Source organism: Leucopleurus acutus (genome assembly GCF_964270905.1).
Source record: "Leucopleurus acutus genome assembly, chromosome: 7".
NCBI lineage: Eukaryota > Metazoa > Chordata > Mammalia > Artiodactyla > Delphinidae > Leucopleurus > Leucopleurus acutus.
Window position 1 is genome coordinate 90,081,890 of NC_139150.1, and position 25,159 is coordinate 90,107,048.

At 37.7% G+C, this 25,159-nt stretch overlaps 1 protein-coding gene across 1 annotated transcript in view; it reads right to left on the minus strand.

Moving 5' to 3' along the window:
* The window catches only part of CENPP (centromere protein P), a gene marked incomplete at its 5' end in the record, with an annotated part of 225,920 nt that overhangs the window by 164,618 nt on the left and 36,143 nt on the right, over positions 1-25,159 (minus strand). The window contains 2 exons of the mRNA XM_082842608.1: positions 1,679-1,775; positions 24,062-24,150. Of these exons, the coding sequence (XP_082698734.1) occupies positions 1,679-1,775; positions 24,062-24,150 (186 nt within the window). The remainder of the gene's footprint in view (positions 1-1,678; positions 1,776-24,061; positions 24,151-25,159) is intronic.

Here is a 25,159-nt window from a genome sequence, read left to right on the forward strand (position 1 = left end):
AAAAATTAACTCAGGGCTTCCCTGGTGGCGCAGTGGTTGAGAGTCCGCCTGCCGATGCAGGGGACACGGGTTCGTGCCCCGGTCCGGGAAGATCCCACATGCCGCGGAGCGGCTGGGCGCGTGAGCCATGGCCGCTGAGCCTGCGCGTCCGGAGCCTGTGCTCCGCAACGGGAGAGGCCACAACAGTGAGAGGCCCACGTACCACCAAAAAAATAAATAAAAAAAAAAAAAAAAAAAAAAATTAACTCAAACTGGATTAAACACCTAAAGTTAAGAGCTAAACTATAAAACTCTCAGGAAAAAATAAAGAGAAAATTCTTTATGATGTTGAATTTGGCAATGATTTCCTGGATATGACACCAAAAACACAGGCTACAAAAGAAAAGAAAATAAATTGGACTTCATCAAAATTAAAAATTTCTATGCATCAAAGGACACTATTGAGAGAATGAAGGAATGGCAAATTAGTGTTTAATGGGACAGATTTTTACTGGTGATGGTTGCACAACAATGTGATGTTTCTTTCCATTCTAGTAACCTTGTCACCAGCAAAGGACCAGCTCAAAGAAGCACTTTATCCTCTACAGGAAAAACACACCAATTATACTTCTACACTTGCCTTAAAAGCACCTAGAGGAAAATCAGGTTGAAAATGGGACTAGTGCTCACATTTCCCACAACCCATTCTAATGTATAAGGAAATGGCCGTATTAGGTGATTCATTACCATAACTGCCAGCAGACTCCTCAATCATTATTGTATTTTACCAATTCTGAAGAAGAGCTATTTAATTGTCCTGGTGCAAGAGCACCTGCAAGTAAACAACATAATCCTGAGCACTCCTCAAGGGACCACAGTACAGGTACTGACATGTTTCATTCTAAAGAAAATCTTATGCTTGACAGATATTACTAGCTCAACCAAATAAAATGCAAATAATGATGATGATGATAAAAAAAAAAAAGAATCCAAAATAAATGAGACTTAGTACCAGTCATAAAAACAATAGTCAGGACTCAGGATTTTGAGGGAACCTGAACCTTGAGATATTATTTATGTTAACTCTTTCAGAACTGGTTTCTGTGTGTATCACTGCTGTCAATAATTTGATACTATCTAACTAAGTAGGACCTGGGGGATTACAATGCAGCCAAATATAGTTCTAGCTATGACAGAAAACAAAGGGAATTAAAAAAAAGTCTCTGAATGTATATGTATCAGACCTAAGAAGCATTACTTTACAAGAATCAGACTTCAATATTTAAACTTGAAATATACAATAAATAAGAAGCTCAAAATACAGAGTGTGGCTCAGGAAGTAAAGATTACACTGTGACGTTACAAGGCTGCTATGCCTATGTCCTTTATTAGCATTTGGCATTTTACTTCAAGTGTCCTTGACAGATTAATTTTTCAAAGTGTGTACTGTAAAATAAATATATATTTTATATATATATATATATATATATATACACAAGACTATATTCTTTCAATATAAATGGTTAACTGACTTGTACAGAAGCATTCCTCCTTCATTTATTCCAAATAACTGCAAATCTAGAAGTCAATAAAAACATTTTCTATTGTTTGAAAACTTTAAGAATGTTATCTTAAACCCCCAAATTAACATCAGCTTCACTTTCCATATACGTTAAAATTGAAAGACTTTAGACTCTACCTTGAAACGTTTAAATGTGCGCTTACGATATTCACACCATTCCACAAAGAAGTGTAGGCTTCGGAAAAACATAAACAGATCTCTTCTTTCTTCTGCTCTGTAAAAATAAAAGGCTCTATGATTAATAAATATCGTTTATTATCATTCATTTAAGTGCTCCATCTGGCTTTATACTATTATTGCTTTTTATAGATCTGAAATTAAAGCTAAAAAAGTACTTAATATATTTCTATACACTGAACTCTGCCCTTTGGAGTATGTGCCCCTGTGTGATTTCTCAGGCTGGAATTCCCTTTTCTCCATCTTCAAATGTTTAAATCCTACCCAGCTTTCAAGATATCACACAAATGCCACTTTCTCCTTGATATCTCATTTGATGATCTGTGGTATAATAAAGAATATATCTGGTCTTTGTCACTAGTTCCTAACAGAGCTTCAAACACTCTTGGAATTCCTGAGTGACAAGAGTGCCTTTTTTATGCTAATGAGGTGAATCAAGGTGGTCCCTAGGTAGCCTTAGGATGGGAACTGTTCACCAGAAAGACCAACCACATGATTAAAAAGTTGGAACTGTGGGCTCACCAGTTCTCCAGGGAAGAGAGGAGAGCTGGAGGAGTTTAATCACATGGCCAGTCATGATGCCTATGTAAGGTAACCCAAATAAAACATCTGGACAACAAAACTCAGTGGCACTTTCAGGTTGGTGAACGTGTGGATGTGCTAGGAGGCTGATGTGCCCAGATTCCATGAAGAGAGGGCACAGAAGCTCTATGTCTATCCTCCTCCCCCAGCCCCCACGGCACCCCACCCCACCCCTAGACCTTGGTCTATGAATTGTTTCCATTTGGCTGTTTCTGGGTTGTAACTTTTACTCAAGTCTAGCAGTCTTATGGAGGACTCTGCCCTTAACCTGTGGGTCTCTGCTAAATCTGGGTAGTGTCAGAATTGAACTGAATTACAGGACACCCAGTTGGTGTCACAGAATTATTGTGTCTCACCACCACACCATATGTCCTATTCCAAAATAGCTAGAAATAATTTCATTCCTATGCCTATGAGCTCCCATAGGAATTTAGCTCAATTCTCTTAATACTATACCTATTGTTATATTGACACCTACAAACACTTCTGAGCAACTTATAGGCAAGATGCATGTGTTCATTTAATCATTCATTCAATAAATGATTGTGGGAGTAGAGTTCCCATTCTAGTCACAGTAGAGTAAGCACATTGAACCTGAATGTTCCCATTAATTATAATTTAGAAACATGGAAATAACACATAAAGCAAATATTGGAAGATTCTGATATGTGGACAGAAGAAGCAAAACAGGTAGAGACTTCAGGAATTAAGGGAGGACCAGATAATGAGTTCCTTGGGGTTCATTTTTACCTCTTGTACATCCCAATCTGGATGCTAGAGCAGACTGAAATTAAAAAAACAAACAAAAAGGCCCAGGGAAAGACTGCTCCTTCTAGCCAGCAGAAGTCATACAAGATGAGGAGTGAAGACACTGGTTTTAGTGATGATTATTTGGACTTGACACCAAAAGCTAAGGCAACAAAGCAAAAATAAACACGGGACTACATCAAACTAAAAAGTCTCTGCACAGTAAAGGAAACTATCAACAAAATGAAAAGGCAACTTGGCGAATGGGACAAAGTACTTGCAAACCAAATATCTGATGGGGTTAATATGCAAAATATATAAAGAACTCACATAACCCAATAGCAAAAAATCCAAACAAGCAGATAAAACAGGCAGAGGATCTGAATATAAGCATACCTCAGAGATATTGCAGATTCAGTTCCAGACCACCACAAAAAAGCAAACATCGCAATAAAGCGAATCGTACAGATTTTTTTAGTTTCCCGCATATTAAAGTTATGTTACACTATAGCTTCATGTCTAAAAAAAAAAAAAAAATCAAGGTACAGGTCTTCCCTGGTGGCGCAGTGGTTAAGAATCCACCTGCCAATGCAGGGGACCCGGGTTCGAGCCCTGGTCTGGGAAGATCCCACATGCCATGGAGCAAATAAGCCCCTGCGCCGCAACTACTGAGCCTGTGCTCTAAAGCCCACGAGCCACAACTATGGAGCCCACGTGCCACATCTAGAGAAGCCCGTGCACTCTAGAGCCCATGCTCTGCAACAAGAGAAGCCACCGCAATGAGAAGCCCACACACCGCAACGAAGAGTATCCCCCACTCGCCGCAACTAGAGAAAGCCCGTGTGCCACAATGAAGGCCCAACACAGCTAAAAATAATAAATAAAAATAAATTAATTAATTAAAAAAAACAAGGTACATATCTTAATTAAAAAATACTTTAGGAGTGGGGGAGAAATAGGTGCAGGGTACAAACATCCAGTTATAAAATAAATAAGCCACAGAGATGTAATATACAGCATAAGGAATATGGTCAATAAAATTGTAACAACTTTGTGTGGGAATGGATGGTTACTAGACTTACCATGGTAAACATTTCATAATGTATGAAAATGTCAAAACACTATGTGGTACACCTGAAACTAACATAATATTGTACATCTACTATATTTCAGCTTAAAACTAAGTTTCTATAAGATATAAATACACTTGTTATATATCTGGACCCAATCAGTCCATATCTGATTGAGGACTCCTGAATATTAAACTGATCTAATGTTCACAATAAAGAGGAAAAAGTTCACAAGAAAAAAAAATCACTTTACTGCTAAAAACTGCTATCCATCATCTGAGCATTCAGCAAATCTTTTTGCTGGTGGAGGGTCTCTCCTCGGCATTGATGGATGCTGACTGATGAGGGATGTTTACTAAAAGTTGGCATGGCTGTGGCAACCACCACCCTTATTCTTCAAATAAGACGACAATGAAGCTTGATGCATCAAGTGACTGTCCCTTTCATGAACGATTTCTCTGTAACATGCAATGCTGTTTGATAGCATTTCACCCACAGAACTTCTTTCAAAACTGGTGTCAATACTCTCAAACCCTGCCACTGCTTTCTCAACTAGGTTTATGTCACAGTCTAAATCCTTTTTTGTCATTTCAACAATCTTCACAGCATCTTCACTAGGAGTAGATTCCATCTCAAGAAACCACTTTCTTTTTCTTCATCCATAAGAAGCAACTCCTCATCCATTAAAAGTTTTGTCATGAGACTGTAGCAATTCAGTCACATCTTCAGGCTCCACTTCTAATTCTAGGTCTCTTGCTATTTCCACCACACTTGCAGTTACTTCCTCCACTGAAGTCTTGAACCCCTCAAAATCATCCACGAAGGTTGGAATCAACTACTTCCAAACTCCTGTTAATGTTGATCTTTTCACCTCTTCCAGTGAATCATGAATGTTCTTTCTTTTTTGTTTGTTTTTTCTTTTTTCTTTTGGCTACGTCGGGTCTTAATTGCGGCATGTGGGATCTTTGTTGAGGCATGCGGGATCTTTCGTTGCAGCACACAGGATTCCCTCTAGCTGTTGCGTGGGGGTTTTCTCTTCTCTAGTTGTGGTGTGCAAGCTCCAGGGCACATAGGCTCTGTAGTTTGCAGCACGCGGGCTCTCTAGTTGAGGAGCGCACAAGCTCAGTAGTTGTGGCATGTAGGCTTAGCTGCCCCATGGCATGTGGGAACCTAGTTCCCCAACCAGGGGTCAAACCCACGTCCTCTGCATTGGAAGGTGGATTCTTTACCACTTGACCACCAGGAAAGTCCCATGAATGCTCTTAATGGCATCCAGAATGGTGAATCCTTTCCAGGTTTTCAACTGACTTTGCCCAGATCCATCAGAAGAATTCACTATCTATGGCAGCTACAGCCTCACAAAATATATTTCTTAAATAATAAGACTTGAAAGTTGAAATGACGCCTTGATCCATGGGCTGCAGAATGGATGTTGTGTTAGCAGGCATGCAAACAACATTAATATCATTGTCCATCTCCATCAGAGCTCTTGGGTGGCCAAGTGCATTGCCAATGAGCAATAATATTTTGAAAGGAATCTTTTTTCTAAGCAGTAGGCCTCAACAATGGGCTTAAAATATTTAGTAAACCATGTTGTAAACAGACATGCTGTCATCCAGGCTTTCCATTTATAAAGCACAGGCAGAAGAGATTTAGTATAATTCTTAAGGGCCCTAGGAATTTTGGAATGGTAAATGAACACTGGCTTCAACTTAAGGTTACCAGTGGCATTAGCCCCTAACAAGAGAGTCAGCCTGTCCTTTGAAGCTTTGAAGCCACCGATATGAGGCTGTTTTGCCTACACTGAAAATCTGTTGTTTAGTGTAGCCACCTTCATGGATTATCTTAGCTATATCTTCTGGATAACTTGCTGCAGTGTCTACATCAGCCCTTGCTGCTTCACCTTGTACTTTTATATTATGGAGATGGCTTCTTTCCTTAAACCTCATGAACCAAACTCTGCTAGCTTCAAACTTTTCTTCTGTAGCTTCCTCACCTCTCTCATCCTTCATAGAATTGAAGAGAGTTAGGGCCCTGATGTGGATTACACTTTGGCTTTAAGGAAATGTTGTGGCTGGTTTGATCTTCTATCCAGACCACTAAAACTTTCTCCATAGCTGCAATAAAGCTGTTTCACTTTCTTATTTGTGTGTTCACTAGAATATTACTCTTGATTTCCTCCAAGATAGACAGATAGATATACACACACAGGGAGATACATATCCCTATCTATCTATCTAATGGAATATTATTCATCCATAAGAAGAAGGAAATCCTGATATTTGTAACAACATGGCTAGACCTCAAGGACATTATGCTAAGTAAAATAAGTCAGAGACAGAAAGATAAATACTGTATGATCTCACTAGTATGTGGAATCTAAAAAACAAACAAACAAAAAACAAACTCGGTTGCGGAGAACACATTGGTGGTTGCCAGAGGCAGGGGGTTATGAGGTCGGCAAAATGGGTGAGGGTGGTCTAATACAAACTCCTAGTTTGTAAGTAAGTCATAAGTAAGTCATGGGGCTGTAATATACACCATGGTGACTGTAGTTAATAATACTGTATTGTATATTTGAAAGTTGCTAGAAGAGAAAGTGTTAAAAGTTCTCATCAGAAAAAAAAAAAGTAACTATGTGGTTATACATGTTAACTAGAGTAATTGTAATGATCATTTCACAATTTATACATATATCTAGTCATTACATTGTACACCTGAAACTAATATAATGTTATATATCAACTATATCTCAATAGAAAAAAACCAGTGTTCAAAATCATGCAATTTAATCTACTGGACATAATATTAATAAAGTTTCTTTTGTGGTTTATTACTTAATAGCAAAAGTTTTCAAAAATTAGGCAATAAAATTTTTGATGCAGTTAAAAAAAAGAAAAAAAAAAGATGAGAAAAGGGAAACCATGCAGTACAGAACTCTAATGCCAAAGAGGAGCCGTGTCCCTAATCCTCCCAATTAGGCAACTAGTACTGCTGGTAATAAGCAAAAGCATAAGCACATGGATAAAGGGAAGAGAATTGAGAGTCCAGAAATAAAATCATAGATCTACGGTCAACTGATTTTCAACAAGAGTGCCAAAACCATTCAATGGGGTAAGAATAGTCTCTTCAAAAACTGGTACTGGGACAACCAGATATCCAAATACTAAAGAATGATGTGGCACCCTTACTTTGCACCATATGCTCTAAACTCTAAATGGATCAACCACCTAAATATAAAAGCTAAAACTATAAATTCTCAGAAGAAAACACAGAGGCAAATATCGACCTTAGATTTGGCTGTGGTTTCTCAAATGACAATAAAATCATGAACATCAAAATAAAATATAGATAACGTAGACATCATAAAAAGATCTCACATGCTGCGGAGCAGCTAAGCCCGTGCGCCACAGCTACTGAGCCTGCGCTCTAGAGCCCGCGAGCCACGACTAATGAGCCCATGTGCCACAACTACTGATGCCTGCGCGCCTAGAGCCTGTGCTCTGCAACAAGAGAAGCCACCTCAATGAGAAGCCCGCGCACTGCAACAAAGTGTAGCCCCCCTCACCTCAACTACAGAAAGTCCACGTGCAGCAACAAAGACCCAATGCAGCCAAAAAAAAAAAAAACCACCTCATCAGAAGTGTTCCATAGCAAAATGGAGATGGCAGGGGAAAGAAACTTAAAGATAGACCAATAGAAATTATTCATACCAACAGAGAGAAAAAAGATTGGGGGGGAAAAAAAGGTAAGAGATTCTCAGAGAGTTGTGAAATAATAACAAAAGGTTTAACCTTCATGTCATCAGCCTCAGAAGGAGAGGGGAAAGGGCCTGGGACTGAAAAAATATTTGAAGAAAAAAGGACTGAGTACTTCCTAAATTTGACTAAAAAAATATACCTACAGATTCCCAAAGATGTCTAAGCCCAGAGAAATGATGATCACATTTCTAAAAATGAAAGACAAAGAAAGTCCTTGAAAGCAGGCACAGAGAAATGAGGCATTACAAATAAGGGAACAATGGTTTGAATAACTGTCTATTTCTCATCAAAAACCATGGAGGCCAGAAGCAAGTGGCACAACATTTTTTAAGTGTTGAAAGAACAGAACTGTCAAACTAGAATTCTATATCCAGAAAGAAGCTTCCTCAAGAATGAGAGTAAAGACATTCTCACATGAAGAAAATTAAGAAAATTTGCTGCCAGAGCCATCATTCACTCAGTTTCCTTTAACTCCTTGAGCATATTTAAAACAGTTTCTTTGTCTAATAAATCCAAAGTCTGGGCTTCCTCAGGGACAGTTTCTATTGATTGATTACTTTTTTCCCTGTGCATGGGCCTTACTTTCTTATTTTGTTTTTCGTTCTGCCTGTTTTGTAATTTTTGTTGAAAACTGAACATTTTAAACACTATAGTGTGGCAATTCCTGGAATCAGATTCCCCCTCTCCCCAGGGTTTGCTGTTGTGCTTTTTGTTCCTTTTGTTGGTTTAGTGACTTTTCTGAACCAATCTGTAGAGTCTATTTTTTGTTGTGCGTGAATACGTAAGTCTCTGCTCAATTAGCTAATATTTGGACAGAGATTTACTTAAACACCTTGAATCCATGTCTCCAAGTCTTTGCCAAGGGGCTTTCTGTTGGGCATAGCTTCAATACTCAGCAAGGCAAAGCTTCCCTGGTGGCGCAATGGTTGGGAGTCCGCCTGCCAATGCAGGGGACGCGGGTTCGTGCCCCGGTCCGGGAGGATCCCACATGCCGCAGAGCGGCTGGGCCCATGAGCCATGGCCGCTGAGCCTGCGTGTCCGGAGCCTGTGCTCCGCAATGGGAGAGGCCAGAACAGTGAGAGGCCCACATACCGCAAACAAAACAAAACAAAACAAAACAAAACTCAGCAAGGCAAATGACAATACTACCTTAGCTTTCACTTCCTGCTTTTGCACAGCCTCACGGTCAGCCAGTAGTGAGAACTTAGGCCATCTCAGGTCTTTCCTGAGCATGCACACAACCCAGCCTTCTAGATTCCCAGGGATAGGTCAGAGATTTTTGAAGTCCCTAGCCATTGCATTCTACAGCTTTTCCTTTTAAGCTTTTTCATTAACCTATTAATTGCCCCAGCTGTTATCCACCGCCTCAGGCACCCATGAAGTTTAAAAATTGCCTCCAGGGCAACCCTGGCAGTCCAGTGGTTAGGACTCAGTGCTTTCACTGCTGGGGCCCAGGTTCGATCCCTGGTCAGGGAACTAAGATCCCACAAGCTTCATAGCATGGACCAAAAAAAAAAAAAAAGCCTCCAAATATCTTCAACAAATTCTCCCAGAGAAAAACCTTTCACACTAGATTAGTTCTGAGTCAGGTCAAATAAATACAGCCTTCAAAGTGAGATCTTCCAGGGAATAAAGAAACAGGTCAAACAATGACAATTTACTGGGAATGTGGCTTTGAAGGAGTTTGAACCTATTCTGCTCCCTCTGGTGGCTGCCAGGCTTGCTGGTTATCACCAGGATTACAGGCTTTTTGTTGTCAAGGCTAACACAGAACTGGTAAAGGAGAGATAGGTATAGGGCATTTAAAAAACACAAAGCTCACTCTTGTTATCAAGATTCTGCCATTTTTCCAGAATAAATGCTCCCTGGATTGCTACAACCCTTTGGTTCATTTCTAGAATTCCAAAAAATTTGATTCTGACAGTTTTGGCCAGTTTTTTTGTTGCTTTTACAGAGGAGAGAATCTTCAAAGGTACTTACTCTGCTAGTTTCACTGACATCTATGCCTTGAATTTTAAAAGAACTCAGCCAGGGCTCTGTATTAATCATGTCTTTTATTTTCTGTATTCTGATGCTTTGACATCTGGGGCCTTGCTGACCCTGGAGAAACTGTGCCTCTCAAGGTTAGCCCATTCCTAGAGATAGTAAACAACTTGCTCCTGAATGCTTTTCTAACATGATACAACCAGTCCAGAACCCATATCTCAACCACCTCCTTTATATTTGCTATTCCCGTATCCACTTGCTCAGGGCTAGGTACCAGAGGTATCTAGTGACAGCCCCTATGACCCACAGCCTCCTGAAATTATTCAAACTAGCCAACCTAAGCCTGCTCACACTGACTCACCTTTTCCTTACCTCAGAAACCACAGTAAAGGCTCTTGACCAGTCTCCCATTCTCCCTCTGTCTCCTGACCTACTCTAGTGCTTCTCCCTGTGGCCCCCAGTGGCATGATGTACCCCTCCCTCTTAGGAACCAACTAAGTAACAAACTACCTTTTCAATGGTAATCATCTTCCTGATCTGTTGGCCTTACCATACTCAAATAATTTTTTTAAAAACCTATTAAAATAGGTTCCCATGCACTTATTACTAACTTTTAAACATTAGCCATGTAGTATATATGAGCATAGATGTTTATTTCACATGTAAGCTGCTGGTTCCTGTAGATAGCAAAAAGACTACGCCAGAACACATACACAGTAGTGGTGAGGTTTATTCTCTCCATACCTGGTCACTCAGCCAAATGGTCCTGTAACCATGAGTTAATAAACTCATTGGAACTGCTTCTCAGAGGGACCTCACCAAACTAGTCTTCGTGGAAACGATAGTGATATTTCTATGAAGGTGACTAATTTGGTGCAGCTCTTCACTGAGTAAATGGCCCTCTGAAGCTGTTTTGAAGCTAATCTTGGTGAACTTATCAGAACTTGGGATAGTAAGTAACTTGCGGAAGTCAGTAAGGGGATTAATTGAATTGTGATTCTTGGAAAATGACCTAAATTGCCTCAGACATACAAAAAACGAGCATGTCTGCATAATAATCATTCAGCTTACCTGTACAATGACTAATCTGAGGAGTAGTTTTGTCCTAAATCCCTTCCAGTTATAGCTTTTTATGCTTTTCTGTGCTTTTTTTTTTTCTTCAAAAATAACAACAAAAATAGTGAAGAAAGCATCTGGCATATAGAATTCATTCTCAAAGAATCCTTGTAACTCGATCAGTTGAGTATATTGTAAATAGTGGTGGGCATGTATTCTTACTGAAGGAGTTTAGGAATCTATGCCACAAGTAATATCACACAATAGGGAATCTGTAAGATGAAGTAATTCCATGTAGAGTGGGTGGCCCAGAGAAACAGTGTTTTGTAGATCCAGTTTTGCTGAGAAGCATTCCCCAAATATTGGCAATCACTCCATGTTGTAAAGGGGAGACCTAGCTCATGGATATTCTTCTAATAGCTCTATTATTCCAATTCCAGTAAGTTCCATTATTTCTCAGAAATATTTTTATTCTTTGATTTGTTATTCTTCATATAAACTTTTGGAATGGGGCAGAAGCTTGCAAATACTTTTATCCAGTTTCTTCATTTTGCAGATAGAGCTCCACAGAGTTTAAATATCTTTCCTAATTCAGTGGTTAGTCATTAGTTTAAAGGAAAAAAACCAATGAAATGTGTTATATGAAGGTACACTGTCCTTGTTATCACGTATTTGTGATTTACACTAAGGATAAGACATGCATACTAAGTGATTATAATACAAGGAAAAATAGGATTCATTTTTAGAGAGTACCTAGAGTTGGTAACCAGCTGGGTACAATTAGGCAAGTTTAGCTCCCTGACTTACTCATAGTCACCCTCTCAGTGAGGCCTTCTCTGACCATACTATTTAAAAATGGATACCTCTCCCTCATCCTGTACATTCTCTATTTCCCATCCCACTTTATTTTCTCCCATACCATTTATCTCTACCTAATATATTATTCATTTTATATATCAGTTTATTTATTGCCTTTTCCTCTTCCTAGAAGATAAGTTTATGAGGGCAGAGATGTTTTGTTTTGTTCACTGCTAAATACTAAGCACATACAATGTTTGCCACGTAATAGGTATGCACTTACATTCCCATAGCATTTATCCCATCATCATTTACCACACGTTATTGGTTTTGCTCATTTACTGGTTTGTCAGCTTCATGAAGTCAAAAACTATGTATCTTTTGTTCAATTATATTCTTAGAAAGTAATACAGTACTAAGTACATAATATGCTTTCAACACGCATGTATTTATTTATTTTTAAATTTTCATCCTGGGGCAGGAGGTATATTTTAAGCCTGGAAAGTCTTTTTATCCCTGAATATAAGAAAGTGCTCAAAAATATGAAAAGAAGAGTAAAGAATTATAAACCTTTAAAAAAAAGAATGAATGATACCATATCTATAGTAAATATATATGTACACATATACACATATATTGATACACAGGGGTGAAGGGAGATATATTTCTCAAGCACAAGGACTAATGCTTATTGAGAAATGTAAAGGGAAGTGCTGGAGTTGAAAAATCATCATTTTGCAACCACCACAGTAAAAAGTAGATCAGATATGAATCACCAGGGGTGCTAAATATAGGCAGAAATTTTAATGAAGAGTAGTATCTTCATGACCATAAAGTATCTCCCCATAGACTGTCTACTAGTTGTAAGGGAGGAAAAAAAGCAGTGATGATACAGTGGAGAATCACGCAGCAGTTTGACTGATGATCAAAATTAACATCACCTGTAAGGGACAGTTATCTGAGAAGGACAAAACATCACCTACACAGTATTTTGCCTGAGAATACTTAACAGTAATTGATAATGAGAAAAAAAATCAAAGACTAAATTAAAAACATTCTATGAGTGGCAGGGAGGGGGAGGCGGAAGAACTGTATTTTTTAAAGATGGCAAAGTCATAAAAGACTCTAGAATTGCTCTAGATTAAAGAAATCTGTAAGACATGACAACTAAATGCAATACTTGACTCTAGCCTGGATCACGTACTACAGAGGAAAAGAAAATACAATAAAGGACATTATTAGCTCAAATAACCAAATTGGAATATGGATGGCAAAGTAGATAAAAGTATTATATCAATGTCAATTTATGGAGTCAATCACAGTACTATAAGAGAATACCTCTACTCAGATTGCACACCAAAGCATCTAGGAGAACACAGCCATGATATATGCATCAGGAAGAAAAACAGAAATGGTAAAAATCTGGGTAAATATAATAATCTATCACTCTTAAATTCTTTAAATTATGTATCATGGTTGAGGGTAAAAAACCATAACTGTCTGATGAGGTTTTCAGTGCATACATATGAATGTAATTCATATAAAAACTATAACATGAAGCAGGGAGAGAAAGGGATCTATACTGTTATAAGGATTCCCAGACTGTAAATGCAATGGTAAAGTACTAAATCTAAATAGACTGTTAAAAGTTAGCTTATGCAGTTGAAATCCCTCCAGCAGCCAATAATAATAATAATAATAATATAATAATAATAATACTTTTTAACGTCTGACAGTGGAAATTACTCTCCAAAGAATATAGGTCCATAAAGAGCAGTAGTTACTTCATTAGTGTACAAGGCCAAAATGACAAGATGTTTTAATCTCCATTAAACAAGGGAGCAAAAAATAAGCTCTTAATCATGTGATGAGGGAGTGAGCCAAGAAATAAATCTTAAAAACTACAATGGCCAAAGTTTAAACACACACGCACACTACAGACACCCAGAGAAAGAAAGAAAAAGACTGTTCTCTTACATAACTTTTTTAAAAGAACTGTATTTAAAAGTGGATTAAGTCACAATTCCTTCACCCCCATTCATATCTCCACAGTCTTCCATTATAGAAAGAAAGTGTGTGTGTGTGTATGTGTTTGTGACAGACAGAGAGAGACAGTGTGTTTGTGTGTGTGTGTGTGTGTGTGTGTGTGTGTGTGTATCGGCTCTTAGAGCTGTAAGAGTGATTGCAATTTATCTGTTTTCCCAAGCATGGTTCAAACTTCACTGGATGTAAAACAGATGTTATGGATTTCCTTCACAAAATGTTGGCAGTGGCACATTTCCAATGCAACTAGAGGAATCAAAAAAGTAAAGTAACTCCAAATGTCTCTTTCTCAAGGATAAAGCAAAGCACAGACAGAAATTTGGAATAACACTTTTAAACTTTTCTTTAAAAATTAAATTCCTAGGAATATTGGGTCTAAAATCAAATGATTATCAGAACTTAATTCACTAAAATATTATCAGTTACTCTCACACACTGCCAGTGGGGATGCAAAATGGTATGGTCACTCTGGTAAACAGTTTGGCAGTTTATTATAAATTTAAACATATTCTTATCATATGACCCAGCAACCCCACTTCCGGTTATTACCCTAGAGAAAAGAAAATTTACATTCACATAAAAAACTCTATTGAGCAGCACTATTCATAATCACCAAAACTGGAAATAACCTGAATGTCCTCCAATAGGTGAATGGATAAAAAAACTATTATACAATAAAATGGAATACTACTCAGAAATGAAAAGATAGATGAATCTCAAAGGCATTATGCTAAGTAAAGAAGCCAATCTCAAAAGGTTACACACTGTGTGATTTCATTTATTTGACATTTTGTAAAGGAAAAATTCTACTAATGAAGATCAGAGCAAGTACTGCCATGGGTTAAGAGTGGGGAGAGGGTATAAGGGCTTTTTGGCATTGATGGAACTGTTTAATACCCTGATTGTACTCGTGAGTACACAGAAACGATCTAATCAGAATAACACAGAAGGAAAAAACTGAATTAAATGAATGGAGCCACAGGGACATGTAGGACAATACCAACGATTTTACATTCATGTCATCAGAGACCCAAAAGCAAAGAAGAAAAAGTGCTGAGTGAAAAGTATATTTGGAGAAATAATGGCTGAAAACTTGTCAAATTAGGTAAAAAGACATAAACTTACAAATTCAAGAAACTCAGAAAACCCTAGGGAGAATAAACTCAGAGAAATCCATGCTTAAACACATCATAATCGAACTACTGAAAATTAAAGAAAAAGAAAACTTCCTGAATCAGTAGAGGAAAACAGACACATATCATATAGAAGAACAAGGATTCCAAGACAGTGGATTTCTCAACAGAAACAATGGAGGCCAGAAGGAAGTAAAACAACATTTTTAAAGAACTGTCACCCAGAATTCAATATCCAGTGAAAATACCCAAACACATGGAGGCTAAACAATATGTTACCAAATAACCAAGAGATCATTGTAGAAATCAAAGAGGAAGACAAAAAATACCTAGAGACAAATTACAACGAAAACAAGATGATATAAAACCTATGGGATGCAGCAAAAGCAGTTCTAAGAGGGAAGTTTATAGCAATACAAGCCTACCTCACGAAACAAGGAAAATCTCAAATAAACAACCTGACCTTACACCTAAAGGAACTAGAGAAAGAAGAACAAACAAAACCCAAAGTTAGTAGAAGGAAAGAAATCATAAAGATCAGAGCAGAAATAAATAAAATAGAAACAAAGAAAACAATATCAAAGATCAATAAAATAAAAGCTGGTTCTTTGAGAAGATAAGCAAAATTGATAAACCTTTAGCCAGACACATCAAAAAGAGGGAGAGGACTCAAATCAATAAAATTAGAAATGAAAAAGAAGTTACAACAGACATGGCAGAAATACAAAGCATCCTATGAGACTACTACAAGCAACTCTATGCCAATAAAATGGACAACCTGGAAGAAATGGACAAATTCTTAGAAAGCTATAACCTTCCAACACTGAACCAGAAAGAAACAGAAAATATGAACAGACCAATCACAAGTAATGAAATTGAAACTGTGATTTAAAATCTTCCAACAAACAAAAGTCCAGGACCAGATGGCTTCACAGGTGAATTGTATCAAATATTTAGAGAAGAGCTAACACGCATTCTTCTCAAACTCTTCCAAAAAATTGCAGAGGAAGGAACACAGCCAAACTCATTCTATGAGGCCACCATCACCCTGATACCAAAACCAGATAAAGATACTACAAAAAAAAAGAAAATTACAGACCAGTATCACTGATGAATATAGATGCAAAAACCCTCAACAGAATACTAGCAAACAGAATCCAACAACACATTAAAAGGATCATACACCATGATCAAGTGGGATTTATTCCAGGGATGCAAGGATTCTTCAATATATGCAAATCAATCAATGTGATACACCATACTAACAAACTGAAGAATAAAAACCACATGATCATCTCAATAGATGCAGAAAAAGCTTCTGACAAAATTCAACACCCATTTATGGTAAAAACTCTCCAGAAAGTGGGAATAGAGGGAACCTACCTCAACATAATAAAGGCCATATACAACAAACCCACAGCAAACATCATTCTCAACGGTGACAAACTGAAAGCATTTCCTCTAAAACCACAGCAATCAGAGAAGAAAAAGAAATAAAAGGAATACAAATTGGAAAAGAAGAAGTAAAACTGTCACTGTTTGTAGATGACATGATACTATACATAGAGAATCCTAAAGATGCCACCAGAAAACTACTAGAGCTAATCAATGAATTTGGGAAAGTTGCAGGATACAAAATTAATGCACAGAAATCTTTTGCATTCCTATACACTAATGATGAAAAATCTGAAAGAGAAATTAAGGAAACACCCCCATTTACCATTGCAATAAAAAGAATAAAATACCTAGGAATAAACCTACTTAGGGAGACAAAAGACCTGTATGCAGAAAAGTATTAAGACACTGATGAAAGAAATTAAAGACGATACAAATGGAGAGATATACCATTCTTGGATTGGAAGAATCAATATTGTGAAAATGACTCTACAACCAAAGCAATCTACAGATTCAATGCAATCCCTATCAAATTATCAATGGCATTTTTTACAGAACTAGAACAAAAAATCTTAAAATTTGTATGGAGACACAAAAGACCCCAAATAGCCAAAGAAGTCTTGAGGGACAAAAACGGAGCTGGAGGAATCAGACTCCCTGACTTCAGACTATACTTCAAAGATAACAGTAATCAAGACAATATGTTACTGGCATAAAAACAGACATATAGATCAATGGAACAGGATAGAAACCCAGAGATAAACCCACGCACCTATGGTCAACTAATCTATGACAAAGGAGGCAAGGATATACAATGGAGAAAAGACAGTCTCTTCAGTAAGTGGTGCTGGGAAAACTGGACAGCTACATGTAAAATAAAGAAATTAGAACACTCCCTAACACCATAAACAAAAGTAAACTCAAGGGCTTCCCTGGTGGCGCAGTGGTTGAGAGTCCGCCTGCCGATGCAGGGGACACAGGTTCGTGCCCCGGTCTGGGAAGATCCCACATGCCGCGGAGCAGCTGGGCCCGTGAGCCATGGCCACTGAGCCTGCGCGTCTGGAGCCAGTGCTCCGCAACGGGAGAGGCCACAACAGTGAGAGGCCCGCATACCGCAAAAAAAAAAAGTAAACTCAAAATTGATTAGAGACCTAAATTTAAGACTGGACACTATAAAACTCTTAGAGGAAAACATAGGGAGAACACCGTTTGACATAAATCACAGCAAGATCTTTTTCGATTCACCTCCTAGAGTAATGGAAATAAAAACAAAAATAAACAAATGGGACCTAACGAAACTTAAAAGCTTTTGCAAAGCACAGGAAACTACAAACAAGGTGAAGAGACAACCCTCAGAATGGGAGAAAATATTTGCAAACGGATCAACGGACAAAGGATTAATCTCCAAAATATATAAGTAGCTCATGCAGCTCAATATTAAAAAAAACAAACAACCCAATCCAAAAATGGGCAGAAGACCTAAATAGACATTTCTGCAAAGAACCATACAGATGGCCAAGAAGCACATGAGAAGCAGCTCAACATCACTAATTATTAGAGAAATGCAAATCAAAACTTCAATGAGGTGTCACCTCACACCATTTAGAATGGGCATCATCAGAAAATCTACAAACAGTAAATGCTGGAGAGGGTGTGGAGAAAAGGGAACCCTCTTGCACTGTTGGTGGCAATGTAAATTGATATAGCCACTATGGAGAACAGTATGGAGGTTCCTCAAAAAACTAAAAATAGAATTACCATATGATCCATCAATTCCACTACTGGGCATATACCCAGAGAAATCCATAATTCAAAAAGACACATGCACCCCAATGTTCATTGCAGCACTATTTACAATAGCCAGGTCATGGAAGCAACCTAAATGCCCATCCGACAGACGAATGGATATATACAATGGAATAGTACTCAGCCATAAAAAGGAACAAAATTGGGTCATTTGTTGAGATGTGGATGGATCTAGAGACTGTCATACAGAGAGAAGTAAGTCAGAAAGAGAAAAACAAATACCGTATATTAATGCATATATGTGGAACCTAGAAAAATGGTACAGATGAACTGGTCTGTTGGGCAGAAATTGAGACACAGATGTAGAAAACAAACATATGGACACCAAGTGGGGAAAGCGGCAGGGTGGTGGGGGTGGGGGTGTGATGAATTGGGAGATTGGGATTGACATATATACACTCGTGTATAAAACTGATGACTAATAAGAACCTGTTGTATAAAAAAAATTAAATTATTGTTTTAAAAAAGAAAGAGAAATACCATTTGATATCACTTACATGTGGAATCTAAAAAATGGCACAAATGAACCCATCTACAAAAGAGAAACAGAGTCATAGACATAGAGAACAGACTTGTGGTTGCCAAGGGGGAGGGGGAGAGGGAAAGGGATGGACTGGGAGTTTGGGGTTGGTAGATGCAAACTATTATATTTAGAATGGATAAGCAAGGTCCTAATGGATAGGACAAGGAACTGTATTCAATATCTTCTGATAAATCATAATGGAAAAGAATATAAGAAAAGAATATCTCTATGTGTATAACTGAGTCACTTTGCTGTACAGCACAGATTGGCACAACATTGTAAATCAACTATACTTCAGTTAAAAAAAAGACAATGGATAGGGGTTTAAGAGTAGATTATGGGAGACTGGGATTGACATATACACACTACTATATATAAAATAGATAACCAATTAGGACCTACTTTATAGCACAGGGAACCCTACTCAATACTCTGTAATGGCCTGTATGGGAAAAGAATCTAAAAAGAGAGATGATATATGTATAACTGATTAACTTTGCTGTACACCTGAAACTAACACAACATTGTAAATCAACTATACTCCAATAAAAATTAAAAAAAAATTTTTTTTAAAGAGCAGATTAGTCAGAAAATGAAGAAATAATTACTGAACTGAAATACAGATCTGAAGAACAATCAGGAACAAGCACAAAGATATGAAGAGATAGAAAATATAAAGAAAGGGTAAGATGGATGCAGAAGATGAAAAATAATATGCCCTAAGTTCCAGAATGAGAATCAAAGAAAACCAACATAGAGTTCCACTTCTACTTAAGATGTAAAAATCTGCAGAGAAGGTCACTCTCAACCTAACATCCTGGAAAATCTGAATAATCTATAAAATCATAAACTTTCTTGAGCCCATCAAAGACCTGAGGTTACAAGGCAATCAAATAAATTAAAATTTTTCTCCCTCTAAGGAGAAACAAGACACATAAACTATTCACCTTTGGTTAAACATAGGGGAGGGAAGCAGTTACCATACAAGTGGATAACAAGAAATCAGCTAAAATTTCAACAAATTCTTAAAGGACAAATGTGGGGTGGATGTCATTTTGGAACAGATGGGAACCCCACACACAAAGGGACTCCACCAGAAAGATCATGGCAGGAGCCCAGAGAGAGCTCCCCTCAGTGACACAGGCACAAAGAGGTGATCAGCTGCTGCTGGGGTACAAAATGAAGCCAGAACTTCTCTTTGGTAGGAAGCAAAAACCCTAAGCTGCTAAAGAAGCAGCAGCAAAGCAGTGCAAGAAAAAAAAAAACCTTGCCTCCGAGGGAGGAGTAAAAGTCAAACCCATATGATTCTGGGAGAGGGGCAGAAAACACTCCTGCTACCAAGAGAAAGATCCATTGCTTTGGAAAAAGGGGCAGAAGCTTAAATCCCTCTGTTGCACGGGAGGGATACAAAACCCTTTGGGTGCATGATCCTACACCAAAAGCAAGCATAACCCTGGGGTGTTGGGGGAGGGGCAAGGAACTCTCCCCCTGCAAGATCAACACCAGACCCAGGCTGAGTTTGGCTGCACTGGGGAGGAGGAGCACAAAAACAGGTGTTCTCAACCCCTGAGGTGCAGGTCTACAGGACCTGCCCAATACTAAGGATGGATCATGGAACACAGATCTCCCTTTGTTCCCACCATGAGCCTAGCACCAAGAAACAGGCATCACCACCTACTGCTGAGGGAGTGTCAAGTGCAGGGAGAAACATTCCCCAGTGAGATGCAGATATACAGGGACTACTAAAAGTTGAGAGTGAAGCTGGAACACTGATGAAAACCCTCCAGCTCCCCAAACCCTATTCTAAGCATAAGGAAGAACTGAATTTGAAGTTGAGTTTGAATTCACTGCTGGAAGAATTTGAAGCCTTTGGTGCCTAAAAATAATGAAAGAAACAAAAATCCCAAACCCAGCTCAACTGCTGACTACCCTGAATTAAACCCCATACTAAGAGCCTGATAAAAGAAATGTACCCATTTCTGGGCATAACTACTATTTGTTTCAGACTCTACTGTTTTCCACAGACAATGTCCATCAGTCAATAAAAAATTATGGAACACAAAAATTCAAGAAAAAACAAACTATTGTAGACTAATCACCAGAACTGAACTCAATGATGACTCAAATGTTGGTAATATCAGATATGGGCTTTAAAATAACTATGATTGGGCTTCCCTGGTGGCGCAGTGGTTAAGAATCTGCCTGCCAAAAGCAGGGGACGCGGGTTCGAGCCCTGCTCCGGGAAGATTCCACATGCTGTGGAGCAACTACGCCCATGTGCCACAACTACTGAGCCTGCGCTCTAGAGCCCGGGAGCCACAACTACTGAAGCCCGCACGCCTAGAGCCCGTGCTCCGCAACAGGAGAAGCCACCGCAATGAGAAGGCCGCGCACCGCAATGAAGAGTAGCCCCCGCTCGCCGCAACTAAAGAAAGCCCGCGCGGAACAATGAAGACCCAACACAGCCAAAAATAAATAAATAAACAAACAAACAAATAAATAAATTTAAAATGAAATAAAATAAAGTAACTATGATTAAAAGTCAGAGACAAATAAGAATGGTGGGGCTGGGCAGAGAAGGAAATGGGGAGCTACTGTTTAATGGGTATGGATTTTCAGTTTTATAAGATGAAAAGAGTCATGGAGATGGATGGTAGTGTTGCTTGTACAACATTATGAATGTATTTAATACCAATGAACTGTACATTTAAAAATGGTTAAAAAGGTAATATATATTATATATATTAATATATAATGTTATAGTGTTACACACACAAGTGCTTGGAAAACTGGTAAAATCTGCAAAAGCTCTCTGGATTTTACTAATATCAAATTTCTGGTTTTGATAGTATACTATAATTATGCAAGATGTTATCACTCTCAGAGGCTGGATGAAGTGATCTCCCTGTATATTGTTTTTATTGCAACTTCTTGTGAGTCTCTAATTATTTCCGAATTGAAAGTTTAAAATGTGTAAGAATAGATGAAATAAGATTGGAAAAATACTGATAACTGTTGAAGGTGCCTAATGGGTAGCTACAGGTTAATTATACTATTATTTTTACATATCCATGTATCCTCCCACTTTTCAAAAGTTTGATTCACACCACTTCACTTTTACCAAAGACCTACATTATTACCTCTTTTTGCTAATCGAAAGAAATCTGATGGAAGAATTTTCACTTTTACGAAAAAAGGTAAAAAATGAAAATAACATTCAGGGTTTGTTTTATAGCGAGCCATCATAAAGACAACATGCACCCTGAGCAGTGAAAGTGGCACCCCCAAGCTCCTTCCCCAGAAACTACATTCAGCATCTCAGCATCAAGCCACCATAGCTTTGAAATGTGTCTGTGAGCATTTGTGCTGTATCTTGATTTATTTTGTACATCTGTTAGCAAAATGTGTCCTGAGGTAACTGCTTCTTCACTTTACACCATTTTGGCTTACAAAAGGTTTCATAGGAATGCTCTATTTTCAGATGTGGGGGAACCTATATTTAAAATTTTCCATAATAAAACATTAAAGAAAAAAAATAACTATGATTAATAAGTTAAAAGATCTAGTGAAAAAAGGTAGATAACATTCATGAAGAAATGGGGAATTTCAGCAGAGAGAGAAAAATTAAGAATCAAATGAAAACACTAGAAATAAAAAAACATTACTTTAGAGATGAAGAATTTCTTTAATGGGCTCATTGGCAGAATGGACTTCAGCTGAGGAAAGAATCTGTGAACTTTAAGATACGGTAATAGAAATTATCCAAAATGAAATGCAAAGAAAAAAAGAGTGAAAGAAATAGAACAGAGCATCCAAACACTGAGACAATATATCAAATGTTCTAACATATGGCTAATCAGAGTTGGAGAAGAAGAAAGAGAACAGGACAGAAAAAGTATCTGAAAAGATGTGGTTGAGAATTTTCACATAAACACACCTTAGAAATAGCACGCACTGTCAAAAAACAATATTAATAGAAACGTTTGAAAGCAGCCAAAAAAATGCATGCACAGACAAAAACAATATAGCAGACTTCTTTTCACAACCCATGTACTCCAGTAAACACTGAAAGGATTGCTTTAAAGAAAGCAAACTGTGAAAGAAAAAGTGTCAATACAATTGTCAATGGTCAACAACACATTCCTGGTTTTCCTCCCATCTCTCAGTTTTCTAATTTCTTTGCATGATCCTTTAATTCTATTCAGCAGGACATTTTAGAATTCCTCAAGGTTCAGTGGCAGTCTTTTTCCTATTTTCACTCTATATTCTCTCCATAGGCAGTCTCATTCCTGCTCAAAGTTTTAACTTTACCCACTGGCAGATAACCCCAGTGTTTATATCTCCTACCTACACCTCTTCTTAGCTTCCTACTTCTTATTTTTACTTCAGTGTTTCAAAGGCACTTAAGTTCAACATGTCCAAACTGAAGTCACCAACTCATCTGACATGGTCTTCTTCCAACTTTTCCTATCTCAACAAATGCAATCACCATCACCAAGGAGTTAGCACCTGTCAGTGACTCCTGACTCCTCTTATTTAACCAACACCATGCCTATTCAATTGTACTTCCTAAATATCCCCCAAATCCATTCAGCCCTCTATCTCAACCACCATTATTCTAGTCCAAACTACAAACTTCTGTTTCCCTGAACTGCTTTATAGGCTAGTCACTGACCCTCCTGTATCCAATTTTGCACCCCTTAAATCCCTTCTCCCTGCAACATCAAAAATAATTCTTTCTAGGATGTCACACTTCTGCCTTCCTTAGGCTCTGCTTAAAATCTTTCAATAGCTTCACACTGGTCTTGGACTATGGTCAAACTCCTTATACCAAAATCCATAGTGTGGACCTTACATACGTTGTTAACCTCATCTTATACCATTCTCCCCTGCTCTTGCCCTCTCCCAGACACTCTGGCCTCCTGTTCCCCCCCAGCACAGTGCCTGTGTATAAGCTATCCTATCTAGGACCTCTTTTGTTAGTGTATGCCTGCTCATTTTTCAGATATCAGCTCAAGTTTCAGGAAATTATTCTATGTTCTCCCTGAAAGTCAAATTCCTGATACATGCTTCAACAGCACTGTGCAACTCTTATTTGTAGCATTTGCCACAACGATAATTTTAGATTTATTTCTGCAATTATTTAATATAACTTCACTCTAGGCTATAAATTCCATGAGGATCAAGGATTATATCTGGTTTTGCTTACATTTTATTTTAATGCCTAGTACATGGTGAATGTACAATAAATTTTAATTGAGTGAATGAGAGACATAGAAAATATAGGCTTAAATATAAGCCACAATAATGGTGTTATGCTTTCAGAGATATTTTGATATTTACTTATCAAGAAAAAAGAACAGGTAAACTTAAAATTGTAAACTGAAAGAAATTCCTAAGAAAAGAAAAGTAAAATATCTTACCTAGACACAAATTCACTTAATTCTGAATATTCGGTGGGTTCCATTATTATGCTGAGGTCAGTAATAACAGAAGATAAACTCTCCTCATTCTAAAATAGAAACAAAAAAACTTTTTTGTGTCAAAGCACAGTCAACTTTTAAATAAAATTAAGAGACAAAACTACTTTCAAAATATGCAAAATGAAATGTCACCAAGTAACAGGAAAAAGTAACCAAGAAAAAGTACTGCAAATATGGGTTACTTTTTTTTAAAATTTTTATTGGAGTGTAGTTGATTTACAATGTTGTGTTAGTTTCAGGTGTACAGCAAAGTGAATCAGTTATATATATATAGATATGCACTCTTTTTTAGATTCTTTTCCCATATAGGTCATTACAGAGTATTGAGTAGAGTTCCCTGTGCTAAATGTCCTTAGTAGTAGTCTGTATATGTCAATCCCAATCTCCCAATTTATCTCTTCCCTCCCCTTTACCCCCAGTGACCGTTAGTTTGTTTTTTACTTCTGTGACTCTATTTCTGTTTTGTAAATAAGTTCATTTGTACCATTTTTTTAGATTTCACATATAAATAATATCATATGATATTTACCTTTCTCTGACTTACTTCACTTAGTATGACAATCTCTAGGTCCATCCATGTTGCTGCAAATGGCATTATTTCATTCTTTTTTTATGGCTGAGTAATATTCCATTGTATATACATACCACATCTTTATCCATTCCTCTGTTGATGGACATTTAGGTTGCTTCCATGTCCTGGCTATTGTAAATAGTGCTGCAATGAACACTGGGGTACATATATCTTTTTGAATTATGGTTTCCTCCAGATATATAACCAGGAGTAGGATTGTTGGATCATATGGTAGCTCTATTTTTAGTTTTTTAAGAAACCTCCAAACTGTTCTCCATAATAGTTGTACCAATTTATATTCCCACCAACAGTGTAGGAGGTTTCCCTTTTCTCCACACCCTCTCCAGCATTTATTGTTTGTAGATTTTTTGATGATTGCCATTCTGACTGATGTGAGGTGATATCTAAATAGTTTTGATTTGCATTTCTCTAATAGTGATGTTGAGCATCTTTTCATGTGCCTCTTG